Here is a 13,069-nt window from a genome sequence, read left to right as displayed (position 1 = left end):
TTAAATTTTGTGATGTTTTATTTAATAAAAGATGACAAAATAATGTGATGTTAACAAGGAAGCAATAACATCTGGTTACATTGACATTTTAATGAATCTTTTAAATTCTGTGTTTTAACATATAAGTAATATGAAAGACACAAATGCCATTAATTCTCATTCTTGTTTTTAAGTCTTTCAAATGTTTTGCTAACAATTATATCCCAGAATTTTCTACGTTGCTTTTAAATTTCTTCTTGAATCTGATAATCTTTTAACACATAAATGTAACCAATACAAATGTTAATTTTCAAGATTAATTTTAGTGTTTTGTATCTCTAAAATATAGTCCAGTATTAACTTGAAATGTGAGAACTGTAAACTAAATTCTGTAGCTTTCAACCATAGTATTACTTAGTTGCTCTGAAATCCAGTATATTATAATTTCAAACTGGAAGCAATTTAGACACATTGTTGCTTATGATTTTTTTATTAGATTTTAAAAATGCAGTTAGGTTTATTTATAAAAACTGCATAAATGATTTTTCATTAAACTTGTATCTTGTATGTCATTAAAAAGCAGTGCTGTTGACATTTCAAGATGTGACAAGAAAAACTAAATTTTTTTGCACATTTTCTATGTTTTTGCAATGCAGTGTATTAACTTTTCAATGCATTAACAAAACTGCATCCTAATTAATAGGTTTATATGCTTCCTCACACTATATCTTGTGCGAGCAACAAACTTTTCTTTTTATGGTAATCATATTTGGAGTTTTACATATAAACAACTTCATGCATGAGTTTGCTACACAATATTATAGCAATAGTAGAATCTTCAACAGAAAAGAATCAGCAGAATATTCAAACTGAATCAGGTATACCATGAAAGTACTAGTGGCTAAGAAAAAATAATATCTAAAGGAAGAATGGTAAGTGTTGTGGCTTGGCTCCTAAATGTCCTTCCCAGTTCATACTGGTCTCAAGCTGATGGTTCCAAGGCAGGTAGTTGTAAGTTGTGAGCAGACTAGTTCAAGAACGGCTCCAGAGTAGCTGATAGAAACTTTATAGCAGACTAGTTGAAGGCTGCAAATCAGTGTAATCAAACTCCTGAAGGCTGTGTTAGGACTCCGGTTTCTCCTCTCTGCTCCCTGGCCTTATGAGTTGAAAGGACCTCCCTCTGCCAAAGTTCTTTATCATGTTCTGTCTTGCCAAAGTCCCAGAGCAAAAAAACCTTAGTGAAAGTCTAAAACAAGGAAGCAAAGTTCTCTTCCTTACCAGTCTCTTATTGCAGGCATTTTGCATGATGACAGAAGAGAGACATCAAAGAGATGTAAGAATACCTCCAAGATGGTAACATCGAGTCCTTGAATTCTGCGGAAGAGATCCAACATCACGAAGTCCACTTTGCATTGAAGAGAATATGTGTCAAGAATGAGGAAGATGAAGCGTGGGGTCCAAGCACATAAAACAACTTTCTAGGTTCACTGACAACAGATAAAACAGAGACATGCCCAGCCTCTGAATGGCTTCAGGCAGGAACTTGTCTTTTCATTCTGCTGCCTACAATAATATCAGAAACTAATCCTTGTCCAATGAGTATGAAGTAAAAATTAAGCCACTTAATGATAGCAGTTATATATTTTTCCTCACTGTTAAATCCAGATGGTCTCCTATGAACAACTGAAGATGGCATTAAATAGAGATGGCATTAATACAACTTATTAAGTTGGCTTAAATATCCACCTGCCTCCAAAAACACATCCAGGAAAGGTTAGATTGTCACAACTGGTATTACGTGTCTGTAGGTAAATCTCAGTGAGGACAGGGTGTTGGTATTCGTGACATAATCTTTCCATACCCTCTACCTAAAATTTTAGTTGGTAAGATGAAATACTATGAAGAATAGTTAAGAGACTCAAGGTACTCTCAAAGTCCTCACTCTTCTTGTAAGTTATTCTCTGTAGAAATCAGTTACATACCTATACTTCTTAACTATATTTTCCTACAACTTAACTACTTTACATATTCTGTCTATGGGATTAAGAAAAAATAGTACTTAAAGGGGACATATCAAGTTGAAACTTTGTTGGACTGTGTAATTTAATCAGAGTAAGTGATCCAATTCATGTCGCTCCTTTCTACTTCCTGTAGCATTAATTTCAATTGTGTCTGCACCTCCATAAGCTTCTGCCGATCTAAACTGCCTTGAAAATGCCACCTCCCATAGCAGTGCACAGGAATTGGATAAATTACATATTTAAGTGCCATCAATGGTGCTAAGAGCTCAAGAATTCTCATGAGCATAGGCATAGTAATTGGATTCGAAGAAAAGCTAAACACTCGGAGATAAGAACAGCGAGTTAGGGCTGGAATAAGAACAGAGATCGTAGAATCTGTTAAAAGGCAATGATTAATTGCCAGGTGCTGTAAGGTGCCAGAGATATTCTGCAGGAGATGGTAAAACGGCTCGCAGTCTTCCCAATACATTGGGTTGTTGCTGATATTCAGCAGCTTTAAATGGTTGGCTTGAGGGCACTCAGACAGAAACTTGAAGTCGCTGTAAGAAAGTCCACAGAATGGCAGATACAAGAAATCCAAACTAGCAGGTAGGACTCTGCAGGGAGAAAACATAAAAGTTTTTCTGAAAAAATGAAAACTAGATGAGGGGGACAATATCCATGAATCTAGAACAAACTATTTTGCACAGAGAATGCATTAGCAACTAATGATGTGAGCTTTCACACACTTACGAGATCAATTTGCTACTCTCATGTATTTTAACCTTGACATTATGTAAAATATGTTGTTATAGAGTCATGTGAAAACTTAGTGAAAATATTATCTGCTTAATAATTATAACACAATCAAATGTGGAACTAGTTCACCTGCTTGGAAGAGATAGAACAGAAGGAGCAACCAACTGGAAGCCCCCTTTGGCCAGTCCATAAATGGCAGTCTCCACATTCATGGCCTGAACCTTGGAGATTTCAAATTAGGAAAATCATCTGACATCCGTCTATGGGTATATGGCTATAAGTACGTGCACCTGTGACACAACATAAAGTCTTCCAGTTCCCCCTCTTCATCTCTCCACTGCTAGAGGAGGACTGTGTTGTTCTTTCCCCCTTTATATTTCTGGACTGGGCACAGTACCAGTCCATGCTTAGCTGACTAAGGTTTTTGAAACTGTTTTTCTCTTCGGTTATAGAAATGTGCTCTTTCCTGGTTGTTTTTAAACTCCCAGCATTGCCCATGCTGAGGTAGGAGACACAGGTATGAGAAGCTTAAGAGTACCGAAGGATTCTTTTTCTCATCTTCAGAACAGGCTATTAATTGAAGCCTGGTATCTATCCCAAGCCCTTACCTCAGGACACTTTCAAGATGATCTGTGAGACAGAACGAAGACAAGTTGAGCTCCTTCAGGTGATCCATACGCCTCAGCTGGGTGATAAAATTTCTAAAGGTTCTCCCATTCAAAGATCTACAAGTGATTTTAGACAGACTAAGTCTGTCCAGTTGTATCACATGAGACAAAAGGGTAGTGACTTCACTAAGAGAAGCCTGATCAACTGCCAGGTGATCCACACATTTCAGGTCCAGGTGGCGTAAGGAATTTCTGCATTCACATAAATTATTAATTTGCAAATCTCTGCAGCATAGGTGCAGAGAGCCTAGGCTCTGTTTTATTTTATTCAGAAGAAAAGCAAAAAAATCACTTTCCCTCAAGGTACCATCAAGGGAAAGGTCCACTAGTAATTCCATAGGCACCTTGGAGGGCTGGGCCTCAGACTCTGGACTTGAAGGATTCTCCTGGAGTTCCATTTTAAAGATAGAGTGCTCAGAGTAAGCACAAGAATGGAAGCAAATTGTTGACTTATTGATGATGTCAGGACATGTGGTCTTGCAGCCAGCATCCTGCCTTAAATCTAGGATCCTCAGTTTAGGGCACCTGTAGGTTGAAAAACAAAAACAAAAACTAAAACAAAACACAACGAACAAAAAAACAGAGGATCTAAGAGGTGGCAAACATCAATATATCCAAGCAGGAGCAATAATAACATGTAGTGACAAAATGACCTTTTGTGTTCTGTCATTCCATATACCAGGCGCCAGCAAAACTTCCTATGCAAATACTATATCCTTTACTACTGTCTATAACAACTAATGCTCACAAATCTTGCTGCACCCGTTTTCTTTGAAATGTCTCTATTACGTATATCAGCAGTAGCCTCACTCACCTCTATTACAAACTTAAAACCCTCTGTAGGATGTCAGAGTTTTAAAGATAACCTCAACCGCTAGAACAACCACCTCACAGCCATTTTCAGCAGTCGCCATTACTAACTGTAGAAGATAGAATAGCGTAACTGACCAGTGTTCTCTTGCAACAGGTTCCAGTATGTTTTGCTATCTTACCATGTACGAATTATACACATTCTTACTGAAAAGCTGAGTTCTTGGCAGTAACATCTAAAGATCACTTTCAGTTCACCAGGTTTCTTGTATGCTTGATGTTCTCATGTGGAGACAGAAAAGGGGCCAAAACTTTACCATTGCTGTCAGTGTCTTGACCATCCATGGAGGTAGCAGTGAAGAACAGAACAAAAATTACCTTGGGGTCTCCTAAATTTCATGGATTACTGTGGGCTTAGAAAAATCAAATCCCTTTATTCTTGGTCTACACTCCTATTTTTTTTTAAAAAAATTATTTTTATTTCATGTGCATTGGAGTCTTTCCTATACGAGAGTATCAGATCCTGTGGAACTGGAGTTACAGTTTTGAGCTGCCATATTATGGGCCCTGGGAATTGAACCCTCATCCTCTGAAATAATAGCTAGTGCTCTTAACTGTTAAGCCATCACGCTAGCCCTTGGTCTACACTTCTTTGTTTGTTTGGTTTTTTTTTTTTTCGGAGCTGAGGACCGAACCCAGGGCCTTGTGCTTGCTAGGCAAGCGCTCTACCACTGAGCTAAATCCCCAACCCGGTCTACACTTCTTACACGGACTTACTACCAATAACTCTTTCCCATGATAAGCAAACAGCACTAATTTTTTCATTATTGTCCAGAAATCTTAACACTCATATCTTTCTTTAATGTAAATAATAGCATAATGCAAACCCAGCAATAGTGTCCTCAATCACTTACATTCCCTATCCAACACTGTAAGACTGTTGTTTTAAGGTGATCTCACATGCTGAACAAACGGTCCTATATTCTTTTTCACTACTTGCATATGCTACCTCTGAGAGAATAGCAGCTAGAGGCATAGCCTCCAGTGTCTCACTATCTCTATACCAGCTCTTACCTAGAAGCCGAGTTTGGGGCAGGGAGGAACTGAAGACTCTCAACCATGGCTTTCAGGAGTTCACGCTGGGATTCTTGCACACTTAATGCCCCAATGTGGAGACAGGTAAAGGGCCAAATTTTCACCATTGATGTCAGTGTATTTTTGTGTTTACCAGTAAAGGCAGCAGTGAACAAAGGAACAAAAAGCTCCCTTGGGATTTCTTCCAGAGCTTGAATTGCTAGATGCTCATTACTCAGCAGACACTGTATAGCAAGATCCAACAATGTGCGCGGTTCCTTGGTGTCCATCTTAATTAACCTGCATTTTAGTGAGAAACATTTAGAAAACTTGACGGGTATCTATAGTATCTTCTTTGCAATCATCATTAGCAACATAGATAACTATCTGAAGAATATATAGGTGATAAAACAACCACTTCTAGAGACTTTTACTTGTAGGGCATAGAAATTGGTTTGTGAGTATATTAAGGTCTATTTTTGTATGAATACACGTACAAACAATTCTTTTGCATCTATATGTATACATAAATATGTGTATGTGATCAAATGCCAATAGAAATGATCACTACGTTATTAAAAGACAATTTTGTTCACCTTGTTACCTGACTCATGATAGTTCGAAATGTAAATACATAAAATATCCAATAAAAATGTTCATCTCAATAGTTTACAAACCATCACAAAAGAATGGGCAAGTCCAGACAAAAGTGATATCATCATCATTACCTTGGAAATAGAAAATTCTGATATCAAATTAACTGTGATTCTGATGAAGCAAAAAGAAACACAGAAATCAAAATATTCATCACTTTTCACTTTAATACCAAAACAAAGAACTTACTGTAAAGAGTTGACATGAGACTTCCACAGAGCGCTTTAACAAGCACCCACCCGCACTTAAACACATGCCATGCAAACACACAAACAATAGTTTAAAAATAAATCAGTATCAAAGAAACAAATAAAACTGAAGTGTCAGGTTAAGAAAAGAACATAAGGTTTCATTAGCTTCTTTTCTCACACAGACTGTCTCCTGCTGGGTGGGATAAGAACACACTAAGATCAAGCCCCCAACACAAATCTCAGTGTCTTTTCCTTTCTAGCTCAACTCGTAAAAATACATGTGAGATACTCATCCTCGTGCATGGACAGCAGTGACCTCATATTTTACAAACAGGAGAATCTCTGAGAGGGGGAAAACCTGCCGCCCCTATAGGTATAAAAGCTATGAATACATAGTAGAGATTCATGGAACACAAACAGACACACACACACACACACACACACACACACACAGAGAGAGAGAGAGAGAGAGACAGAGACAGAGACAGAGAGAGACAGAGAGAGACAGAGAGGGACAGAGAGACAGAGAGACAGAGAGAGACAGACAGACAGACAAACAGAGAAAACATAAACCCCTAAAAGGAAGCGAACTGTATTAGATGACTGACCTTTTATTGATCAGGGATCAGCGCCAATATGCAAGTTAATAAAGATGAGGAAATCCAAAGTAAACCCTCAGTTGGCTCCAACCTAGAAATAAGCATCTCTAAGAGTTAGATATTTAAAAAAATATTTTGCCAATTGTGTTTCATTCTTTTCTTTCTGCTATGTTTTTGTATCATTTAAACTTTATGTTTTAAACCTTCTACTTTTATTCCTGCCCTTACATTTACCTAGTTTTGTTCACACATTTGTTCTGAATAATGCATTCCTGTCATGTACCCTTTCCCTCTTTCCTCTCCTCTTCCTGACATGCTTCTCCACTTTCCTTCTCCACTTCCCTTTCCTTTATTCAGCATTGCTTCTTCTCCACCCACCCAACTGATTTCATTCTTTTATTATTTCCACTTTGACTCACATTCAGTTTTAATTTTATGGATTGCAGTGCATCATTTTTGTAATTCCTGCTCTATCCTCATTTGAGCTGTGGTAGTTGGATTTAATCAACTTCATGTGTCTTTCTAGACATGATCTATATTGGTGTTATAGCTCTCATAGTGGTTATTTCTGTCCTTTTTGAACAGTACTGAAGATTTAGCCTGCAAGAGGAGGTTGCTCCCTAACGTTTCCAAATAAAACTAGAAGAAACTCCAATAACAAGTGATGTAGGAATGATAGCACAGAAGCACACGTAATAGGAAAAGCAGGGGAAATGGTCACAACCCCTCAAGAAACTAAAGACAGTGATGTCATTGGAAGGCTGTGCTGAGATTTCAAACTGCACAAAGCAAGGTCCAGTGGTTTCAAAGAAGACACAACATGGCAGGTGAAGGACTGTACCTAAAGGCATGGAGATGCAAACCGGAAACATGCATGAGAACGCAGCAAGAAACTGTGAATGTGAAAATAAACAATAAAACTATTAGAACTAAAAAAAAAGAAAATCAAACCAAAAGCAGTGTAGAAAGGTTCACCAGCAAGCTGTATCACTTGACCTAATGAATATTGGGGCTGAAGAACGATTTAAGGAAATTCTACATTTAAACATCAGTACCATTAAAAGAAATAAATAATAAATAATAAAGACTTAGCTCAGTTCACAGCATGCTCACAGACCACAGTAAAATTTTTTGATCAAGTTGGTTTCCCATCAGTGACAATAGGTGGTTCAAGATACAGAAATCAATAAACGTAATACAGCTCATGAATTCATTTAGAGCAGAGATCATAGGATGGTGTAAAAAAATAGTAAAGTATGCTTGCTTAAACAGGACACATTCTAAAAATGGAAGAACACATAGAAAAGGCCTTCAGGAAATTGGACATTCCACTACCTGAGGACCGAGCTATACCTCTCCTGGGCATATATCCAAAAGATGCTCCAACATACAACAAAGACACATGCTCCACTATGTTCACGGCAGCCTTATTTATAATAGCCAGAAGCTGGAAAGAACCCAGATGCCCTTCAACGGAGGAATGGATACAGAAAATGTGGTACATCTACACAATGGAATATTACTCAGCTATCAAAAACTTTGACTTTACAAAATTCATAGGCAAATGGAATGAACTGGAAAATATCATCCTGAGTGAGGTAACCTAATCACAGAAAAACACATATGGTATGCACTCATTGATAAGTGGATTTTAGCCAAAAACCTCGAATTACCCTAGATGCACAGAACACATGAAACTCAAGAAGGATGACCAAATGCGGATGCTCCCAGCCCTTCTTAAAAGGGGGAACAAAAGTATCCATAGGAGGGAATATGGAGTCAAAGTTTAGAGCAGAGACTGAAGGAATGGCCTTTCAGAGCCTGCCCCACATGTGGCATATATATATATATATATATATATATATATATATATATATATATATACACACACACACACACACACACACACACACACACACACACACACAGCCACCAAAACTAGATAAGATGAAGGTTAAAAGTGCATGCTGAAAGGGACCGGATATAGATCTCTCCTGAGGCAGGTCAAATTCAGAGGTCAGTGCTAGCAACAAACCACTGAACTGAGAACAGGACCCCTTTGGGGGAATTAGAGGAATGACTGAAAGAGCTGAAGGGGCTTGCAACTCCATAAGAACAACAATGCCAAGCAACCAGAGCTTCCAGGAACTAAACCACTACCGAAAGACTATACATGGACTGACCCTGGGCTCCAACTGCATATGTAGCAGAGGATGGCCTTGTTGGGGCACCAGTGGAAGGGGAAGTCCTTGGTCCTGCCAAGGTTGGACCCCCAGTGCAGGGGAAGCCCTTGGGAATGTTGAGGGGCAATAAGGGGGGTGGATGGGGGAACATCCATATGGGGGAGGAGTAGAGGATGGGGGCTTATGGACAGGAAATCGGGGAACGAAAAACACTTGAAATGTAAATAAAGAAATATATCTAATAAAATTATAAAACGTAAGAAAAGAAAAGGAAAGAAAAGAAAAGAAAAGCTAGGGATCTGTTCGTAACAACAGCCCTGAAGAGTCTGAGAACACACCTCAATGTAAAATGTTTCTACATAACAAACCTGTAGACCACATTATACTAACCTGTGAAAGCAGAAACCATTTCATGTAATGTTAATGAATAAGAGAATGGGAACTGCTCTCTAAACACCCCTTATTCTACTTGAAGGTTTTGCCTATATTAGTAATGCAAAATGAGGAAGTAAATGACTGATAAATAAGAGAAGGTTAAAAATCTCTTTGGGGCAAATGATCAGTCATACAATTAAGAGTGCAGACACTCGGAGTTGGGGATTTAGCTCAGTGGTAGAGCACTTGCCTAGGAAGCGCAAGGCCCTGGGTTCGGTCCCCAGATCCGGAAAAAAAAGAACAACAACAACAAAAAAAGAGTGCAGACAACTCAAACACAAGCTTAACACTTTCACCAGAGAAGCGGTATGCTCAGCAACATAAACTTTCCAGTTCATAATCACCAGAAACCATGGTACTGACTGAGAAATTAAGGAGAAATGCAATCCCATGCAGTGTGTTTAAAATCTTAAAACACCTAAAAATAATCCTACCTGAGGGAGTTAAGTACTTGAACAATGAAAACTTTAAAACACTGAAGAAACTCAAGGAGACACTAGAAGAGTGAAAGGTTTCCTGCTACATAGAATAGCAAAATGACCATGTTACTGAACGTTACATACAAAAGCAATACAATGCCTTACAAAATCCCAACTACATTTAACTCAAAGGTAAACAAAAGTCCCAAAATAAGAAGACAACAACAAGAGACCACAAGTAACCAAAGCAATCCTCCTGCAAAGGCAATGCTCAATGTAGCACAGCACCTGCTCTGGTACGACAGAGCCATAGTAACAAAAATGAATGTTATTATAAGAAACAGATATGTAGATCCCAAGATTAGAATAGATGACTCAGAAATAAAACTATATACATATGGCCAGTAATGTTTTTTAAATACAACAAAAAACATAGATTGAAGAAAACTGCTTCAACAAATGGTGCTGGTAAAAGTGACTAAATGAACCTAGAAAAATGGTCAATCCAATCTGTCCCTGACTCTTCACCAAAAATAATTCAGAATAAATGAAAGACCCTGTATGATGAGACATACTGAAACCTCTGCAACAAAACATGAGGAAAAATTTTAAGATATCATCGTATTAATTAGCCTTTCTAAAAAGTAACCCTGGAAACAGCTCGGAAAATAATAAGAACTGACAAATGGGATTGAATGAAATAAACAAGCTTCTGCAAAGTAAAGGAAGTAACAGTGAAGAGGCAGATATCAGCATGGCAACAATATTCTCCCAGTATATATCTTGAAAGATTAATATGTGCAATCTATAAAGAAGTCACCATTTAATCACCAAATCACCAAATAGCAAATGTATTAATATGTATTAATGTGTAATAGCAAATGTATATCTCAAAAGAATACCAATGGCCAATAAATGGATTAAAAATATTAAATATCTTAGCCATTAGATAAATGTCTATCAAAACACACCTTCCCTAGTCAGAAAGGAGAAAATTAAAAAAAAAAAAAAACGGGTTGGGGATTTAGCTCAGTGGTAGAGCGATTGCTTAGGAAGCGCAAGGCCCTGGGTTCGGTCCCCAGCTCCGAAAAAAAGAAAAGAAAAAAAAAAAAAAAACAAGTAACGAAGGTGAGGAGAATGTGGGAAAAAGGAACAACTACACAATAATTTGGGAATGTCCAGAAGACAAATATAAGGTGTCTTCTCTAGCATGCAGTAGTTAGCTCTAAATATGTACTAATACAGATATTTGTAGATACAGATATTGTATTGTACATACAATAATTTGCTAATTCTATTGACCTAATTATATTTTGTCACTCCACTTCTTTTGCTTTTTCTACTATCCCTTTGCTTCACACAATCAGTCCTCATTTTACTTTTATTGTGTGTGTATTATATATATATACATATATAATGTAATGCAATATACCTATATTCTATAAATGTCATAATAAAACTCAACATTGTATGAACGATGCAAAATTTTTAAGAAAGACAAATACAAATTTGGAACGTATGCCTGAACAGTAATGTTCAAATATGTTGAACTTGTAATGTCCAATGAAGACTGAGGAACTGTCCTCGTAGATGAGACTATGGAGAAATGATGACTAAATTCACTGGGGTATCGATAATGGAATCCTGGAATACGATGGTATTATTTGAATAAATATCAAGTTCAAATAAATATGTAGTTAACTTACTAGCATATCAGCAATGGTGATTGCTTTATTTCTGGTAATTTTTAAAATCTATTTACTTATCAGTACTAAGGAAACCTGGGAGAGCACCCTTTTATATGATAAAATTCTTTTATAACTTAAAGGGTAATAGGCCATGTTCTAAGATAGACATCTATAAGACCATCACAAAGGAGACTGAATCAGGAACGTCAATGTTCACATGCCAACAGTGTCTGGAAAAGTTCTAATGCATTTGAAAGCCCATATACTAAATGAAATCACATTCATCTGTAATAGGTATAAAACACAGGAACATAAGCATGTACTTGCTCTTCAGATGTGAAAACCAAGTTAAAATAAATGTGGTACAAAGATAAATACATATCTACACAGTTTGGTCCTTACTGTTTTAAAGGACTGACACATAAAAGCCACCCCACCAGGTTAATGTAGGTTGACGCAGAACTCCAAATACACATACCACAGCCGTTGAAAAGTCACCAAGTTCTTCTCAGGAATATAGTTTTTTGAAGAAGAGATTACGGGATATATGAAGAACTTTAAAGAGGAAGTAGGAAATTATTAGTGACATAATTGAAATTGTTGCCACCTCGAGAGAAACCATTACCTCAAAAAACACGCCAGCGCTCTTGTGAGCTGATTCAGAATCATTGGGCGATCCATTCATTCACAGATTAATCCCTCCACCCTGGCTATTTAGCCCCCAAACAAGTTTAACTTATTTAAAGAGGTTATTGTAGTTTACCTAAGTAGTTAAGTCCTCGGACTTCCCATTTTCTCAACTTTGGCAGCCCCTCATTGTCTGAGAGGCTATCCCCACGGCGGGGGCGCCATAGTCTTAACGGCAACTGTTCCTGTACCGGTCGCGGCTCAAATTTAAACCAACAATTGGAGAATTCTCATTGGCTACTCAGAGTCAGCTGACTTGTCTCTAGATCCTTCCGCTAAACTGCTCCGGCCGCAGTATTGCCACTAGGTTCAGAGTATGTGTCCATCCAACTGCCTAGATAGTTTTAGATTTAAAAAAATATTTACCCTAAAACTTAAATAAATATACGAGTGAGACATAACCACTACCTCGTCACAGATTATACCAAGCTAGCTCTCAAGTTGAGATAATGAGCCTTCAGAATTAGTGGACACAGTAGCAAAAGTTTTTCAGTTAAACTGAAGGATTATTTATTGGAAATTTTTACCTTAGCGCGCTAATTTCTCTTGACAAAAAACTTGCCAAAGTGCCTGTAGTCACAAACTTTCAGATGCTGGAGAGACGATCTCTTCTTATTTAAGACAAAACTGAAAAGCAAAGAGACAAAATGTTTTCCAAAGGAAAACCACCAAGAACAACAGACAGTAGAAATAAACAAGGATTAAAAATACATGTTTTGATTTCTGTGCAGAGAAACCATTATAATATTTATGTTGATATTTCAAGGAGAGGATATCTACTCATCTTAAAATATTACCATCAAAGAATTAATTACTTAATTACTTAATTACGTAATTACTTAATATCCAACTTTTATTCTATAATGCTAATTTTATGCTTCTCTATGTTTTATTTTTCACATTGTCATTCTATTTTGTCATAT

General features: G+C 37.3%; 1 protein-coding gene across 2 annotated transcripts; it reads right to left on the bottom strand.

Annotated features, from left to right (window-relative positions):
- Pramel3 (preferentially expressed antigen in melanoma-like 3) lies at window positions 1-12,349 on the bottom strand. 2 transcript variants are annotated; one of them, XM_087601000.1, is made up of 6 exons: window positions 12,223-12,335; window positions 11,938-12,014; window positions 6,744-6,825; window positions 5,291-5,590; window positions 3,347-3,931; window positions 1-2,596 (listed from the first exon to the last, which is right to left on the bottom strand). In XM_087601000.1, exons 4-6 carry the CDS (start codon window positions 5,578-5,580, stop codon window positions 2,083-2,085), a joined length of 1,389 nt encoding a protein of 462 aa, XP_087457126.1. In that variant the 5' UTR covers window positions 5,581-5,590; window positions 6,744-6,825; window positions 11,938-12,014; window positions 12,223-12,335; the 3' UTR covers window positions 1-2,082. The 2 variants fall into 2 exon arrangements, with proteins under 2 accessions (XP_087457126.1, XP_087457125.1); XM_087600999.1 differs by lacking the exon at window positions 11,938-12,014 and having other exon boundaries at window positions 12,223-12,349.
- Window positions 12,350-13,069: the final 720 nt, after the last annotated feature.

This window comes from Rattus norvegicus, chromosome X, assembly GCF_021556685.1.
Source record: "Rattus norvegicus strain SHRSP/BbbUtx chromosome X, alternate assembly SHRSP_T2T, whole genome shotgun sequence".
Taxonomy (NCBI): domain Eukaryota; kingdom Metazoa; phylum Chordata; class Mammalia; order Rodentia; family Muridae; genus Rattus; species Rattus norvegicus.
This window is presented reverse-complemented; position numbering and strand designations above follow the sequence as displayed.

Excerpts from the sequence above, each read along its gene's own strand:
- Pramel3 (XM_087600999.1), bottom strand. The coding sequence starts at position 5,580 with ATGGACACCAAGGAACCGCGCACATTGTTGGATCTTGCTATACAGTGT. Across the intron at positions 3,932-5,290 it reads GCCCCAAACTCGGCTTCTAG|GTGCCCTAAACTGAGGATCC; the intron begins GTAAGAGCTGGT and ends TTCAACCTACAG. Across the intron at positions 2,597-3,346 it reads CATCTTGAAAGTGTCCTGAG|AGTCCTACCTGCTAGTTTGG; the intron begins GTAAGGGCTTGG and ends TTCTCCCTGCAG.